Here is a 17,313-nt window from a genome sequence, read left to right as displayed (position 1 = left end):
TACTGATATAGTAGCTATAGGTCTACATAATTGCTAAATGAATGAATGAATGAATGGACTTTATTGTCATTGCTACAGTACAGGTACCAAACAACGAAATTTAGGAGGGGTGGCTCCCCTGGTGTTAGGAAAGAAAAAGAAAAAAAAACTTTAAAAATCACAAGAAGGGAAGGAGCTGGTTTACATAAATAAAGGCTATGTACACTATCCACTGTACTATACTGTACAGATAGACGACTAGGGTTGTCATATTGCACAATAGTATTGTTTCACATTTATTTAAAGTGTCACAGTTTGCAGGCTTGAAATGTACATGTTTGTGCCTCAGCACTACACCTGATTTTTTTCAGTCCAGCAGCTGCCATACAATCCGTCCAGACTGTCCAGGGCCCAGAACTTAGGTCTTTGCTGTGTTCAGGGCCTGGACGGCCCTAAATGCGAGTATCATGTATTGATTTATTCATGATATCACAAATAACCGCAATAAGAGTTTTTTTTTCTGTGTAGCCGCAAAATGGGTTGATTTTATTAAGAGGTATCTAATACACAACTTAATTGATGATGGCTTACTTGTCACCTTTTTGTTTTCATGCATTTTAAATAATTCATAATTCAGAACATTGATGTTATCTACATTTGTCAATTTAACACCAACACCAATCAAATATGTTTCACTTGAATGATATAATATTACAGGTACAATCAATAATATGTTATCTGATTATAATCTTTTTAAATGCATATTTTGAATACATAATTATATGTATACAGCCGATCTAAAGTGCATGGAAATATCTAAATCACTGTTATAATGTGAACATTTTTGATTAACAAGGGTATATGATTGGCAATCAATACTAAAGCAGTAATTCATCATAATTGTAAAAGTTGAGTAATATAACTACTATTCATGGAATCATCAACAACCTAGTTATCATACACCTGATTTCCTTTGGAGGACCGTGTCTTATGTATAGGCCACTATCATTGTTATGTTTACAATAATTTTCATTAGGCTCTTAAAAAAAACACTTAATTTCTGTCAGATCGGGGAGACTTATGACCAGGCCCGGCACCAGAACCAACACACAGGGTAGGTAGGGGGGAAGGACCGCAATTCATGTAGTGGAATATAGTTTCTGAAGGGTTTCTGTATTGTTGCACATTCATTTAAAGTGTCGCAGTTTGCAGGTTTGAAATGTTCACAGTTGTATTTCACAATATTAGCAGGAGACAAAACAAACATTTGACAGTAAGCTTCAAACCAGCTCAACAAGGCCCCAGAAGTTCGGTAAGTGTATTATATCCAATCAATACATGTCTATGAACTTTTAAAGGGTACCATAGCCTTATTCCAAAATTGTATATCAAGCTGATTTTAAAACTACACGTTGTCGGCAGGATTCGAACCTGCGCGGGAAGATCCCAATGGATTTCTAGTCCATCGCCTTAACCACTCGGCCACGACAACCTGTAAGTCACGCGTGTTCGGAATAAAGCCGAGGATACAGTGAGGCCAATGATCTGTTGATAGTCATACCAGCAACATACACTATAGTTTCAATTTCAATATCTGTAAATATGTCATAACAATTATTATTTTTTGTAATCAACGCTCCCAAACACTTCAGAAACCCTGGTTTAACGTGGCTTCAACGTTGCCTTCTACTATCTAAATATGGACCTATCCGCTTGTTAAGTCGTGACGTATTTCCGGGGCCAACGTTGGCTGAGGCGCTGTCTTCGAGATGCCGAAATAATAATAATAATAAATTATATTTATATAGCGCTTTTCCGAGGCTCAAATACCCTGACAATATGGAGAAAACGGTAAAGTGCTGTGTCCCTTGTTGTATGAATAGATCCGAGTCTAAAAAACGATTAAACTGTCATTCTACCGCTGTAGTTCACAGGTACTCCGGTGCGGAGAATTTCTGATTTGGACTCGGAAATGGCTAAACGTCACTTTTGACGTCAGACTTAACAAGCGGATAGTAAATGCAAAATGAGATTACACATTAAAATACGCCCCCGGAATATCAGAAAAAAGAAAAAAAACTTAATTTGTGATTGGGTGGGCAAGAAGTAGATTTGGTTGGGCTGAGCCCCGCCCCCCCCCCCCTGGTTGAGCCCCGCCCCCTCTGGCTGAGCCCCGCCTCCCCTGGCTGAGCCCCGTCCCTCCCTGGCTAAGCCCCCCCCCCTGGCTGAGCCCCGCCCCCCCCCCCCCCCCCCTGGTCAAAGCCCCCACCACTTCTGACACGAGACACCACAGTTCCTCCTGACTGTCGAACCCCTGAACTCAGATCCCGGAGAAGGCAACATGATTCAGACAATAGAAACACATTGATCGGTTTAGTGCAAAGGAGGAAAGGTACATGGATACAGGGTACAAGGTACAGGCAATGTTGTAGTATCCGATATTGTTTTGCTGTGTTACCTTGCTAGCTAGCTACCTCAGCGAACAACACAACATGTCACCTACCAGCATTCACCGTGAATCATTCATAGTAGAAAAGATATAACGACTCAACCCTGTGATAACCACTGATCATGCATTATTATAACTCATGAAACACACACAAGAAATGTGTACGAAATGTATGTACATTAGTCAACTTTTCCCATCCTTCCTTTAAGCAGTCCTGTCGAATCTCTTTGGGAAACAAGCTTACTACACAGTGGTGGATGTCGCTTTCTTTGGTCTCATCCTCCTCCGTACCGCTCCAGTTTGGCCACTAGGTGTCATCAACGTGTTAAAAATAGATGCATTGATGGCTTGAAAACAGTCCCACACATTTGTTGAACAGCCCATGTACAGTATAGTGATAGTCAGTTAGAAGTATACTCATCACATGGGCCTGTTTGTCATCTTTGCTCAAATGAAAAACTATGTGCTCAGGCTCATGGATACTAATGCACATTTCTCTACTTCAGGACGACAGCCGTGATGGCTATGTCAAAGTCAGGAAAAGAGACTTGGAGAGATTGACTACAGAAGTCATGCAGCTCCGCGAGTTCTTGCCTAAAGTGATGAACGGGGACCTGATCGAAGTGCTGCATAAAGCTCGTGCGGCAGAGACAAGTAAAGCTGCCCTTGAACTAGCACTGTGTTGTAACAATTGGGTCATTTAGTAAATAGTAAACCACTTATTATTCACACCAGGAGCCAGATGATGAATAACTTTTGGGATTTTTAAAAACATACAATGGGAAGATCCTCTCTGTGTCTGTGTGTAGTGAAGGATCCTCTCTGTGTCTGTGTGTAGTGAAGGATCCTCTCTGTGTCTGTGTGTAGTGAAGGATCGCATTGGTCAGGAGCAAGAGCAACTGAGACAAGAGTGTCTGCACCTCGGCTCTCGACTGGATGCGGCACAGAGCGAGTGTCAGAAAGAGAGGGAGGTGAGAAAGGGAGGGAGGGATAGAAGGGCACAGGTGAAAGATGTTCATCACCTGTTTCCTAGGTAGATGTGTGCGCACACAAGAGCGTTCATGCGCGCACTGAATTGGAGCATGTATTAGGACAACTAAGATTACTTTTTAGATATGTGTGTGTGTGTGTGTGTGTATAGCTGTGGATGTTTTCTTGTGCATCTGTGCGTTACGCAGGAGAAGCTGGTTCTAAGGGAGCAGTTGTGGGAGAGCCGAGAGCAACTCCAGCAGCAGGCCGAGTTCTGTACGGGGCTGGGCGCTGCCTCCTGCACCCTGCTCTGGAGTGCCTCCAGTAAAGAAGAAGCGGTCAAGGACATTCTGGCAGATGTGTGTGTGTGACACCTCTCATCATCCACATAGCCTACTGTTTTCAATCAAACTTCTGACTACGTATATCCTTGATGCACTTCCTTTGCCCGCACCCTTTCCCGTTATCAGGCCAAACACCAGATGGCCCCCTAACCTGGGTCACCCCCCTAGCACCTACAGTATGCATTTGTGGTTATCTGAGAAGATTGCTTAGGTGTAAACAATATGGGGAACATTCTGAACAGCCTAATAGATGACCTATCAAATCCCTTAAGATGTCCAGTGTGCATAGAGGGTAGGGGCCACGGTTCGATTTGGGATTGAATGTTGGTGTTTTTTCTCTCTGGCCCCACAATTTGTTTGTCAAATGATGTATGTGCGTGTCACCCTGTATCAACATATTGTATAGGTGTACTTGTGACATCATGAGATGCTGTCACTCCTGAGACGGGAATATAACCGCTCCTGAGACTGGCTCTGTGTGTGCTGAATGAATGAATGGATGAATGAATGAATAGGGTAAGATGCAGGCCTTCCTGGACGTAGTGGGTCAGACTCTGGAGAGCTTTGTGAAGTCTCTGGACGGGGAGGCCAACGCTCAGCAGCAGGACCTCAACTCCCATGAGCACCAGTTCGTCCTGGCACTGGCTGGAGTTGTTACCAGTGAGTGTGCAGCCAGCCACGCCTTTGACATGTCCTATCAATGCATTTCTTACACACAATTACATACTTCCTCCCGTGAACCATGCAGTCTATGGTGTGTTATACATTATTCAAATAGATTCGTGTATTTGCCCCGCTCAAATATATCCGGTCCGTGACCCTGCGGCTTTTTCTGTTTTTTACATTCAGACGTAGCGGCTGTGACGTGTGGGCGGGACTTCCTGTCCAGCTCTGCTCACGTCCTCCTGGACACTTTGATGCAACTTCTAGACCTCATGAAGCCGGGGTTCTTCCCCAAACTCAAAGTGTTAGAGTACATTTTACATTACATTTTTGGCATTTAGCAGACGCCTTATTCCAAAGCGACTTACAATCAATACAATACAATAGAGTATTGCTACTACTACCCTACTACCCTAATTAATGCATTATCACCCACCCACCAATAGCTGGCCTCACACACACCAGCAATACATGGTTGGATTCTAGACTTGGCTATAATGTAGTTTGCAGGTCGATTCTAGTGGTTATTATTATTATTATTATTATTATTGTATTGTTATGGTGCATGTTGATGCTAGTGGTTGTTGTGACTCCTCTGCAAATCAATGCCAGTGTTTTTGTAGTTTCTCTGCAGATCCATGTTCATGATTAAATGATGGTATTGTGTGTCACAGGTTGATGCTGATGGCTCTCTATAATGTCAGTATCTGTGTGAAAGGGCTGAAGTATATCAGTGAGAGGCCAGGACTCCTCCCTCTCATCTTGACCCTTTTGGAAGGTGAGAACAGAGGTTGAAATCACTCATTCACTTGTACACACTCGCTCTTAAGTACACGTTTACATTACATTTTTGGCATTTAGCAGCCACCTTTATCCAAAGCGACTTACAAGTACAAAAGTACATTTGTCTAAAGTAAGCAAATCATCTATACATCAGTCATCATAAGAATGGGCCATTGGCAGTCACAATGCTGGAGTGTCTTGTAAATGGCGATGCTTGGTTGATGTAAAAGTATTGAGCGTGATTTGACCATATCTGGATCTGACAGGATGAACCGGAAAACACATAAGAATGTTTTGGTTTGTTGTGGTATGTTCACTTGAGGCCTGCTGCCTGCTGCTCTCTCACAGTGTTTATCTCAGATCACTGTGCTCTGAGGTCATCACTGCAGGGCTCATGAGTGGTGAGGGATTAAGAGAAATGATAGCTTTCCCTCTCCCTCTCTCTCTCTCTCTGTATATCTATCTATCTCCCCCGCCCTCCCCTCTCTTCCTCTCCATGAGACGGGGACTCTGAGGTATGTCTCCACTCCTTGCGGTTGCTCCAGTCTCTTATCCTGGAGGAGGATGTGATGGCCCTGGTGGGCCCCGGCGTGCTGGACCCTGTTCCTCTGGCCCGCATCTCCCAGCTGGCCTCCAGCCGCCACCCCGCCCTGAGGCAGACCGCCCAAGAGACGCTGGACGACCTGAACTCCATGCGCGCGTCCACGACGGACCACAGCCCCTTCGAGCAAGTAAACATACACACAGCCGCAAACGTAGTCCTACATACAGCACGTTCCAGTCATGTTATGACGGTTTCCCTTTATAAGCGTTTTTTTCAGAGAGCTGCTGACGAGTTCTCATGGCGTGGTTCAGTCTGCATGTGAAAGCAGAACTCTAGCTCCTAGGCTAGCATAAAGGAGCAATTCCTTAGTGTTCATTTGTCTTTTCTTGCAGGGTCCTGTGACATAGTGAAGCCGGTTCTGAGCCCACCACTTGACTGGATTACTACAGTACAACCCAACAAGTTATTTGTCAATGCCATTGCCCCCATGTTCTACCGTGAATGGGATTTCGTTCTATTGTAATTAACGTTGTAACATTATTTCGCATGCAACCAGTTATACATAAGTAGTTGGATCTGTTCTTGTTAGTTAATAACTGTTAAAGTCACTCTTGTTTTTGGATTGTGTAAAACAATGTATTGCTATGCTAATTGTCAAGCAGCAGAGTGTAGGTTATATTTTTGGTTATAAAATGTAATATGTATAACTATGTTCAATGAAAATATATTTTCAATGGTGGGAGAATTGTCGTTTGTGCGTGCATGTGAGACAATTTTATGTCTGTTCTTCTGACCGATATCCTGTAACAACATTTGACAGTGTTTTCAACAGTCAGAGAGGACACAGGGATTGGCCAGGTGAAAGGTCTTTAGGGGAGTGGTCAGTGGATCTGCCTCTGCCATGTCAGTGTCTGAGGGGATTCAACTTTTGAGTAAACTGCTACCGCACATTCAAACCAGGCTTAAGGGAGTTCACTTGATAAGGATGCAGAAGTGTGGTGGAGAGGCACCACAGCCAGACTGACACTGATATGGGGAGAGGACTGAATCAGAGACTCAGGCCACAGGCCATCAGTTCCCTATGGATTTTGCCAATCAAATCATTTGAAAATCCTCTTACACTCACCAATTCCTATAAGAGTTTGATACTGTATGCATGTGTTAACACGAATAAGAGTTAAAAAGCCTAACTTAAACCAATACAGATAGTATTGTCAGTGTGTATGTTAAATTACTCATTACACATTACTGTATGGTCCTACTCGGGCATGCAATCACATTTCCATTTGAACTTTCACATAATTATCCATAGACACATGAACATTCTTCAGATTAGTAGGAGAGAGAGGAGTCCTCTCTCTAGTCCTGGAATAAATCACACTTTCAATGTAAAATCTCCATTGAAGATGCTTTTTAGTATAGGATTAGGATATTTAAATCTAGGATTAGGTTTAAGCCTTGTCTGTGAAACTGGCCCATTATCTCTCCATCCCTACTTATCTTTCTCTCCATATCAGTTTCTGTATTTCTTTCACTCCCTCTGGTTCAGTTTCTCTCTGCCTCACCCTTCCCATTTTCTCTCTTTCTCCTTCATTCAGGAGTGTGTGAGAAGCTGGAGTCAAAAGTGTATCATAGATTGTTTTCAGGCCACACATTATCAACATGAATTACAGTAAATTAAGCATCATTTACCCGTGACATTTGGCACAATTGATTGGTCACAAGATCACTATTCAATAAAACAAAGGAGTACAGACAAGGGGGTTGCCTCTTGGTTAATTATACAGCTTTATTGTGTATACTTTTTTAGTAGACTTCTCAGGTGATGAGCAGATATCAGTGGAAGAGGGCTAACACTATAGGACAGGAAATATTCAATGACAAAAGAGAAGGGTTTGGAAAAGTTGACACAGGAATGGAAAAAGCCAGGTGGGAGGATAAGCCCAATGATGGAACCCCTTTCAGGTAAAAAAAAGAATAACCTGAGGACCAGACAATGGTATGCACTTAACCCCAACACTCCCCCTCCTCCACCTTTCCATCTCTCTTTCTCTCTTTCAAGAGGAGTCGCTCAGTAGAGCCCTTCAGTAGAAATGTAAGTAAGTAAGTAAGATTACAGTAGCTTCTTCAGTGATTGGCTCTGGGTGACAGGTACCCATGGTGCCACTGGGGTGAACCCTCTGTGTTTACACAGGAAGAAGAAAGCCAGGGTTAAGCCATATGACCCTCTCTTCAATCCTTTTGGATACTTTCCCCCCCCCAAGCCCCCAACCTCCCCTCTCTTTATCCATCCTCATGGGTAATGAATCGTCATAAGCATAACAAGAATATTAATATTGTCATAATGTTCTAGAATCATCTAAAAAGGAGGAAATATTAGGCTAGAAATACACTGATATCCTCTAGGTGTGGAGGCAGGGAGAGTGGCGTTGGGTAGGGTGGAGAGGGGAGCGAGGAAGTAGAGGGGAGATTTTTTTGGGGGAGAGCATTCACCCCCCACCCCAGCCCAAGCCCCATGGCTGCTTTGTTTGGAAGAGAAGCCCCTTCGTGTGCCCCTTGCCCCTTGCCACCCCCCGCGCCCCTGGTGCCACCCGGCTGGCAGCACGCGCCTGTCTAGGAGGAGGGGGCAGCATTAGGCTTGTCGTCACGGGTGACAGGAATGCTGCGGTCGCCACGGCCAGAGTCGCTGCCGCCGGTGACCTTGGGGCCGTTCAGGATCAGGAGGCCATCGGTGGACAGCGTGCAGGTAATAGCTGATTGGTCCACACTGGAGGGGAGGCGGTAGCGGCGGTGGAACTCACGCGAGATGTAACCATGATCATCCTAGAGCGATGAGAGAGAAACCAAGTGTGAAAAAGAAATGACGGGGCAGGGGGGAGGGGGAGGGGGGGGGAGGGTGTTGGTTAGTGACCACGTTTTTTGCGTATATCAGGATGCAGATTCCAACCCTCTTATTCTCTCCTAAGCTTTTTCTGCCATTGGGCTAGATTTCGGATCTCTCAAATGTTACTTTTAATCCACCCTCCCAAAAACACGTTTAAGTTTCAACTGCTCCCCCTCTACATCTCTGTCATTAAAACAAACTACAAAAATGGAGAGTGGGACAGACTAAGGTGGAGATCAGACAAGTTGCAAGTTGCAGTGAAGGAAACGTGATGAGACTTAAGGGGTAAGAGAAAGAGGAAGAAAGGGAGACAGACACAGCACTGTGATTGAGTTGATTTCTAACATGAATATCTTTCTAAGGAAAACGTAGTTGACCGCATCTGCGTCTCATGCGTCACTCCTACTCCCGTCACCTTGTAGGCAAGGAAATTCAATCACTCTAAACAATGTGTCCTATTGTGTCTGTCAGACATTGTGTCTCTTTGTTCTCAATGTTGACATCAAGGAAGTATGGACCATAATACATTTAGAATCCAGCACTTTTTGGCCTTTTACAGCTGCTTGTCGTTGCAGCAGTTGGACTGTGTGTCCTGCCCAAGGGCCTGATCTGAAAACAAACTGTCACGACACTAGCTGGTGTGTACTGTTGCTTTTGTACCTTGTGCCAAAGGGTTTTTCTAACAGACAGCGGTCTATCAGCACACATACAGTACACGCACCCACACACGCACCCACACACACACACAAACACACACTCACACACACACACACACACACACAAAGTCACAATTGATGGGAGGGCTCACCTGTCTCTCTCCGTGCTTTCCCTGGATCTCAACATAGTCATCGGTCACCTTCACGTTGAGCTCATCAGGGGAGAAGTGCTTGACGTCCAGGTAGACTGTAAACTTGTCTCTGTCAGACCTCACCTGGAGAGAGAGAGAGAGAGAGAGAGAGAGAGGGAGGAGAGGGTGGTGATGGTGATGCTCTGAGAAGGGGTTGTCGTCCTTAGTTCCATTAAACGATAAATATAACCATCAAACAATACTCGGATATACTAATATACAGATATTTTCTGTACCTTTTGTCCTTACATACACAGTAGATGCTGCAAATAGAAAGTTGTAGACACAGACACTACAACATCAATAGGCTTTGTTCAACAGTTACAAACAGAGAGGTTTCTCAACTTAGAAGTAGAGCTTAAGCTTTATCAGTTTGTCTAAATTGAATTTCCTGCTTTCCTGGCACATACAACCCACGAGAGAATTCAGTTGACATGACTGATTAACCTGTGTACGAGGAGCTGGGGGCCATGCCGTGGCACGGATTGGTCTGGTTTGGACTAGGTGGCATAGTGAGTGCCCTCTCTATGCCATCTCTCTTAGGAGCATGAATAACATCTATCTGTAATAAACTTCTGTCTGTCAATGCTGCTCGACAGTAGACTTTGCTATGACTGCTTCCTCTTGATGACTTACAAGACTATAAGTGTTCCTGTCCCTTTCCCCTCATCTGTCTCACAAAAGGAAATACCTCACACACCACAATCGACCCTAACAAGTGGTTCCCGCACCTAGCTATTCCAATACTGTGTTCTGTTATCTGCATTTACACTGATGTCAATGTAGGCCTTCAAGATGATGTTACCTTCAATAGAAAATCCGGACTCGAAAGTGAATTACGACTAGAACAAGTCCAAACTCAGACAACTCGCTGTTCCAGTGCAAGTGTTGTGGGGAAACACAATGCTGACAATCCCAATAGGAAACACAAGAATATATCTGCAATAGTTGACTCCTGTCATTGACCATAACCCATTCTCTACAATCCTATCCCATGGTCGATCTTCTCAAAGCTTTTGTCTCTAAAACCGATGACAACCAAATATGCTTTTATCCACAAATGCAGACCTGAAATCAATCTGGTGGTTTGAGTTAAAGGGCCTGCAGAATGCTGAAGAATTAAACATGGGGACAAATGCCCATTATATTCCTCCCCAGATGTTGGAGCACGGTAGTTACCTCAGAGATGCCAGAGTTGGTAGACTCCAGGAAGTTGCGGAAGAGCGACTGTCTGTAGTAAGGGCTGATGGTGGAGGCAGTGTAGGGGAAGAGGTCGTAGTCGAACATGCCCTCCCCAAAGAACTGGTCGAAAAGACGGGCAGGGTAGAGGGAGCCCAGGGCGCGTCTGAACCAGGGGTGCTGAATGGCAATATCCATAGTGTCCGTCGTGGCGTCGGTTTAGCTTAGCTTAGTCTCAGCTCAGGTAGGCGTTTCGCGCTGCTTTAGGCGTTAGCTCGACTTCTAGCGCCTGTGTGCTGGAGGAGTGACAAGGCGAGTTGGGAGGACTGAGAAGCGGTGGACTAGATCAGTAGTAGGCGGTAAGGGTGAGTAGGGATCCCAAGTGGTGTGTGTCCTCTCCTCTGTGACCGCTCCCTCTTTATATACCTGTGGGGCAGAAAGAGAGGCTTTAGTGCGGATCTCTCTGGAATGGCATTATCTCATGGTGGGACGGGCCCAGTCAGCAGAATTGGCGGGTTGCACACTGACCCTCTCACCACAGTCTGGTATCCGAGGGGAGGCTCGCCCGCGGGACCCGGTGCCAGCACCGACCGGACAACAAGGGTCTGCCAAAATAAACCGTGCAGGAGTGAGGAGAGGGGATGAGGGGGAGAGACAGAGTAAGACAGAAGGTCAGGGGTGCAGGATAGATGGTTGGGGGATCTCTAGAAAACACAATCAAAACAGAGACTTTAACCTGGCTGTAGAGAGTCTTAATATGCAGCAATGCTTCATTACACCAATAGCTACAATCTCTTATGCACGCATGCATGCGTGCACGTACACTCACACATGCACTCACACATGCACGCACACACACACTTGCGTGCGCACACACACACACACACACACACACACACACTCCTTCTCACACAGTGACATTAATGACATAATGCTGAGACAATTAATCGAGGAGTGGTCAAGACTTCAGTGGGTAAGACTGTATATTTTTTCTGGGTATTTTTCAGACAAAAAGACAGAGCTCTGCACAGGTGAGAGGGAGGTGGTGTAATCGGCTGGGACATAATGCCCAAGTCATCCATGTAGGATAGTTAGGGCCTCCAGGATGGGTCGTGTCACTCACTCAGTGGCACAAGTGTAGGATGTTGATTTCAGAACTGACATACTGTATGAGTGACTATGGAGAAGGGAGAGAGGGAGAGAGGGAGAGAGGGAAAGAGGGAGAGAGAGAGACCATCAGAACTTGTTTGTGTGTGTGTGTGTGTGTGTGTGTGTGTGCGTGTGTATGTGCGTGGCCTGCGTGTATCTGCTTGTCTGAGAACACAGAGAGGAGTCACCACCCAAATAGTCCCCTTCACGCTAACAGCACCCCTAGTTCCCATGGTTCTGATCCCGCTCCCAGTGGCTTCCCCGTCCAGCCCTGTTCATCGCTGTATTATCCTAATCCCACGGGGCTTTCACCAGTCCCAGCACAGAGGCTTACCCAAAGCACCAGCATGGCCATTTTTCCAGCCCACACAACACTGCGCCAAGACCAACCGGCCCGGTCAGGGGCAAGCCAGCGCTTAGGGGGCATTGTGGGGCTGACGGAAAGCGGTTAGGGGTAGTATGGGGGGCCGGACGTAGCAGGGGTTAGGCCCTGGCTGCGTTTCAGCTTAGTCAGCAGGTTCGGAGGAAGACAATGGAGGTCCTAGCCTGTGTTTCCGCAGCCCTTCACCAGGCAGCTCACAGTGAGCTCTGATTGAAATTGTGTACGGGTACAACCTATGGTATAGACTTGACTGTGGTGGGTAAAATGATGTGGTCAAGTCACCAAAACGTTGAGTCTCAAGTCCCCCAGTTCTTAAGTCCAGGTCGCGCAGTGTGGTTAACCTGTGGTGTAGGCAAGCCTAGCACATACTTGGTGGGTCCCAGTAGTCGTTCCCCTATTCCTTCACTTCTTCTCTCTTTGCTTTCTTCTCAATACACATCGGATGTAAAGATCCAAGGTTCTTCTCCTTAGATGTTCTCATCCAATGCATTTTGAGGAAAGAAGTCAGGACAGAGAATGTGTGGAATAGAGGGAAGTAATAATATAATATGATATAATAATATATGTGTGTCTGTTTGTTATTTGTCTTGATAGATTGCATGTTTACATGTACATTTTTGGCATTTAGTAGACGCCTTTATCCAAACGACTTACAACAAAAACATTCGTCTAAGTAGGTGAATCGTCTATCCATCAGTCATCACAAGACAAGTAATTGTAAAAGTGAAAGCATAGAAACTGTATGTGAACTATGTAAAGTGCATTGAAATTCGTTTCAAGTACTGTATGATGTGTTATTGCAGAGAACAGTATACGTAGAACACAACATGCTTTGTGTGTTTGGGCAAGTCCAGCTCAAATTTCTCAAGGTTCTGTGGAACACACTCCCCTAGTCCCACTAGATAACATTGGATAGTACAACTTTACTGGTGGTACTGATGACAACTGAAACTTCACTCAGGGTTTTGGACTCTTTATTGGGTAAAAGGCCGTCTTCGACCAGGTCTCAATTAAACTAACTTGGATCAATCAAGGTAAAATAAAAAATAAAAAGAGACAGAGCTATGGATGCAAGATCTGATCTGTTTTTGTCTCCCATCCAAGGATCGACCAAGACAAATCCTGCCTAGTTTTCCAAACTAGCCAAGGAATGCAAGAGAAAAAAAGGAAGGAAGGAAGAAAGAAGTCTGACGTGACGTTTCTGCAGAGTAAGGTCGATCAAATTGGCAACACAACGAATAACGAAGGGACATCACTCATAGGGGACAGACCAGAAGTTCATTTTTACAGAAGCCTAGTCTAGGCCAAGGAATGTGCATAGTTTTCAAGATGTGCTCAGTGACAGTTTTGCATGACAGTGCATATTTCGATTTGGACATACAGTGATTTAGTCCTAAAAACTGTCACTAGGAAGAGCATATCTATGGTATGTTATCACCCTCTTGTGGTGATGGGTTGACATACACTGCTGCTGGACTCCTATTTTGTGTGTGATTATGATGATAAAGATAATCATAATGTATAGGACTACTAACTGTACGGATACATCAGTGAATGAAGGTTATGATTATATGGTTTATTCCATCACAAAACAAAGCTACCTATTTGCAAAAACACTGTTTTGTGATGGAATAAAGCACTTGATAGCAGCTCATTCTGTATGCAGGTTTGTCTCCATTATTTCATCACTCTTTTTTGGCCGAGCACTGGTAAATAAGTTAAGGATATGCATATCCATTTTTTTATGACCGTTTAATGACCGTTTTTGGAGGACTAACTTCCTCTGTACACATTGACACTGAAATCCATCTCATCTGTATGTCATTTTAAATGGCTGTCAATTGTTTCATGTCTATCTTCTTGTTTTCCACCAGCTTTGCCCTCAAAAAGCATTGGAGGACAATATCACCTAGATATTCTCCTCCTATGTGTTTTTAGCAGGATGGAGGAGAGGACACGTGGAGTCGTGTTCCTAACAACTGAGAAAAGGTTTAAGAGAAGATGAATTGTAAGGCTACGGAGCTCAAGTTCAAGGTTCATGTTGTAACACTTCCTGATCCACTCCTAGCCTCTAATGATTGTTTTTCAGACTGTAGAAATTAACACCCCTCACCTGGCAAAGGTAACAACTGTATCAAGGCCAAGTGCCTGTTGAGAACAGCTACCCTCCTTGGCGGTTGACGTACCCCACTGTGGGACCTGTCTGACTTGACCAAGGCATGAAGTCCCTGTAGGAACAGATGACAGTGACTGAGGGCCAGTAACACGGTGTGGAGCTCTAGAACGTTTACATGGGCTGAGCTCATTGAGTCTGACCATATAATCATTGAACTCATCCTTGTAATGATGCACCTGATGTCACAACCCTGTGTGAGAACTCTTCTAAACAGCTTCTAAACATGACCATGGCCCATTTCTGGAATTCTTTCATAAGTGTTCCAAGTGGGATCACCACTATCAGTAGACTATGCTCCCAAGTAGCCTCAGACACATCCAGTAAGAAACTGTCATGACTAGGAAAACACCTCGAGGCACAGGCAAAAAAGCCTCTCGGCTGTCCATGGTTGGGACAGCTCGAGCAGAGACCAAGTCCAGGGTCAGTGGCAAGGTTTGTCCCTTGGGTTGGTGTGAGCAAGCTTTTGGCACAATGTATCCAGAAGCAGCTGCATACAGCCCGTACTCCCTTATCCAACAGGGGCTGTATTCAGCCATGTTCCCCTGCGTAGTGGACTGCACGATACCTGCGAAACCAGTACCCCCTGGTCCACTGTAGAACCCAGGGGGAGATGGTGCACGCACGCCACTACTTGATATGGCATTACTATGGCACTACTACATACTCGAGTGTCAGGGTCCCCCATCCACTTCCTTGGCGTGGTCATGGGCAAAGGCTGCCCTACCAAGGAGGGAGGGGGAAACCTCTTCCTGGTATAGAAATAGCCTTGTCAACAAACAGCCACCTCATCATAGTTCATGTGTCGAATCAGACCAAGTACAGGGTAGAAGTGAAGAGTGTTAAAGTGGAATCCCCTTAAATGGCGATGTCAACAATGCCAGCTAGCTCCGAACACACACAAACGAGGTAGAAGCGAAACATGTGCACATGCACACTATAATCCATCTCACAAAACTCAAGTTATACCTTAAAGGAAATACCAGAGCAAAGTAGCCAGACAAAGTGTTGAGTAGTGTGGAAAACATGAGCGTAGTAAAAGAGGGAGCACTTCGATGGTGAAAGAAAAAAAAAAAAGAAAGCTCACACACCAGCTAGCAGCAAAACTCCGTGAATCGGCAGGATTCCAATGAGGAATAATTAAGCAATCTAATGGTGATTGAATACAATGGACAGAAAAGACAACATTTTGTTTTAACAACACAAGGGAGACTTTCTCACCAGGGACCTTGACATCTTCCTCTGTCCTCACCACCCTTTATTGTATCTTCAGATTCAAAAGCATAAATTATTTGACAGTAAATCATGATCTCACTTTTTCCTCTGGTACAGTATACTAAACTTAAAAAGCATAAACAACCACACAAATGTATAGTTAGCACATCAAATCATCTGCAACATTTTTGCCATCAATCATAATCCTTCAATGAACATAATTTCTTCAAAAAGGCTGTTTTGGTAAACTGAAATGTGTGCCCATTCAAAAACAAAATCACAGATTGTATAATGAGAATGATGTTGAAGAGTAGGGTTCTGTCTACAGTATGAAGTGTATGATGGTTTCTAAGTCCACAAATTAAATAGCAAATTCATTTAAGCACGGCGTCATACAGTAAAGTGGCACAAGGAGAGCAGCATGAGAAAGTTAAAATATACATTTATACACAGGTCTCTTTCCAAAACCTTTTTAAAGATGACTGGTTTAACTATTATCAAAATGCACTGATTGCAATGCTTTCCAAAAATGGAAACATTACTTCAGTAAAAAAAAAAAAAAAAGATGAGAAACTGATTGAACATTTAAGAGCAGTGAAGCAATTTCTCATGTGTTAAACTCTACGGTCTACACAGTAAAGCCCTGTAATTAGGGCTGTCAGTCAATTAAAAACATTTGTTGATTAATTTGTTCCTATTAGTTGATTAATCTACTAATTCATCTCATGTGGAAATTAGATATATTTTTTATTTTGCATTATGGTATCACCAGGTGGTTTTCTAAAAAAATCGAGACAAGAAACCTATCAAATCAAAGGTGCGAATTGCTATTTCCATAGTTGAAGACAAAATACTTTTCTTGTCCATGGTCTAATATATATAGATCCAATTAATACATTTCATAAATATATTTTCAACTAAAGCATTAGTTGATTAATCTATTTGATTAATCTATACAGCCCTACTTGCCAGATCACAAATATGCAAAATACAGGGTTCCCACACCTTCTGAAACATCAAATTCAAGCACCTTTCAAGACTCAATTCCCTCAAATTCAAGGACCCAACACGGCATAGTTTGAGACAGAACTAGTTGACGAGCTAAGTAAAACATTTTTGAATATATAGATTTTCAGTGGGAACCCTGAAAATAAGTTAAGACTAAAATGATCCTTTCACTAGTTAAGAGTAAACAATCCTATTTTATATATTATCAATCAATTATACTGTATTGTTACAGGGGATTTAAGATAAACTGAGGACATTACAGTCTTCTCATCTATTCCCCTGGCATCATTTGATATGCCCAGAAACACCGTAATAAAACAGAGTGAAATCAAGAAGCATGGTAAATGAAGGACAAAGCAATATAACAATTCTTCCACCAAACAAGTTCATAAGACCTGTTCTTAGTATTGTCATTAAAGCACAACTCAACATGTGTGTACACAAGGGGGTATGCAAGAAGGTGTGCATACGTTTTGTGTGTGTGTGAGTATGCCTCTGACGAACAGGAAGCTGTCACACAGGAAACTGTCACAGATCGTCCACAAACTCCAAAATGGGCCTCTCTTTCTCCCTGGCTGTGACGAAATTGAGTAGGTCAATGGCTGTCACCACGCCAAACACCATCTGCTTAAGACTGGGAGAGCCGTCCGTCAAGTCTACAAGAGGCAGAAAAAAAGAGAGAGACTGTGAGAGAGGAACACATGGATAGAATAACTGATAGTAGTCAGAGTGATGGAGGCAGAAC

General features: G+C 43.9%; 3 protein-coding genes across 3 annotated transcripts in view; 1 reads left to right on the top strand and 2 right to left on the bottom strand.

The window, feature by feature from the left end:
• Positions 1 to 2,261: 2,261 nt before the first annotated feature.
• On the top strand, positions 2,262 to 6,138 carry hsf2bp (heat shock transcription factor 2 binding protein; the record flags this gene model as incomplete). The annotated part of the gene is made up of 9 exons (XM_080531862.1): positions 2,262 to 2,393; positions 2,935 to 3,082; positions 3,296 to 3,399; positions 3,607 to 3,756; positions 4,257 to 4,401; positions 4,591 to 4,708; positions 5,079 to 5,182; positions 5,689 to 5,918; positions 6,124 to 6,138. The coding sequence occupies exons 1-9, from the start codon at positions 2,376 to 2,378 to the stop codon at positions 6,136 to 6,138; spliced, it is 1,032 nt and encodes a 343-aa protein (XP_080387988.1). The 5' UTR covers positions 2,262 to 2,375.
• Positions 6,139 to 8,344: 2,206 nt separating this feature from the next.
• On the bottom strand, positions 8,345 to 10,839 carry cryaa (crystallin, alpha A; the record flags this gene model as incomplete). The annotated part of the gene is made up of 3 exons (XM_080532201.1): positions 8,345 to 8,554; positions 9,424 to 9,546; positions 10,642 to 10,839. 3 exons carry the CDS (start codon positions 10,837 to 10,839, stop codon positions 8,345 to 8,347), a joined length of 531 nt encoding a protein of 176 aa, XP_080388327.1.
• A 4,731-nt stretch (positions 10,840 to 15,570) lies between these two features.
• The window catches only part of cbsa (cystathionine beta-synthase a), a 12,944-nt gene continuing 11,201 nt past the window's right edge, over positions 15,571 to 17,313 (bottom strand). Inside the window, exon 15 of the mRNA XM_080530980.1 lies at positions 15,571 to 17,224. Coding sequence (XP_080387106.1) covers positions 17,097 to 17,224 — 128 coding nt within the window. The 3' untranslated portion in view covers positions 15,571 to 17,096. The remainder of the gene's footprint in view (positions 17,225 to 17,313) is intronic.

This window comes from Nansenia antarctica (assembly GCF_963989245.1).
Source record: "Nansenia antarctica genome assembly, chromosome: 5".
Classification (NCBI taxonomy): Eukaryota; Metazoa; Chordata; class Actinopteri; order Argentiniformes; family Microstomatidae; genus Nansenia; species Nansenia antarctica.
This window is presented reverse-complemented; position numbering and strand designations above follow the sequence as displayed.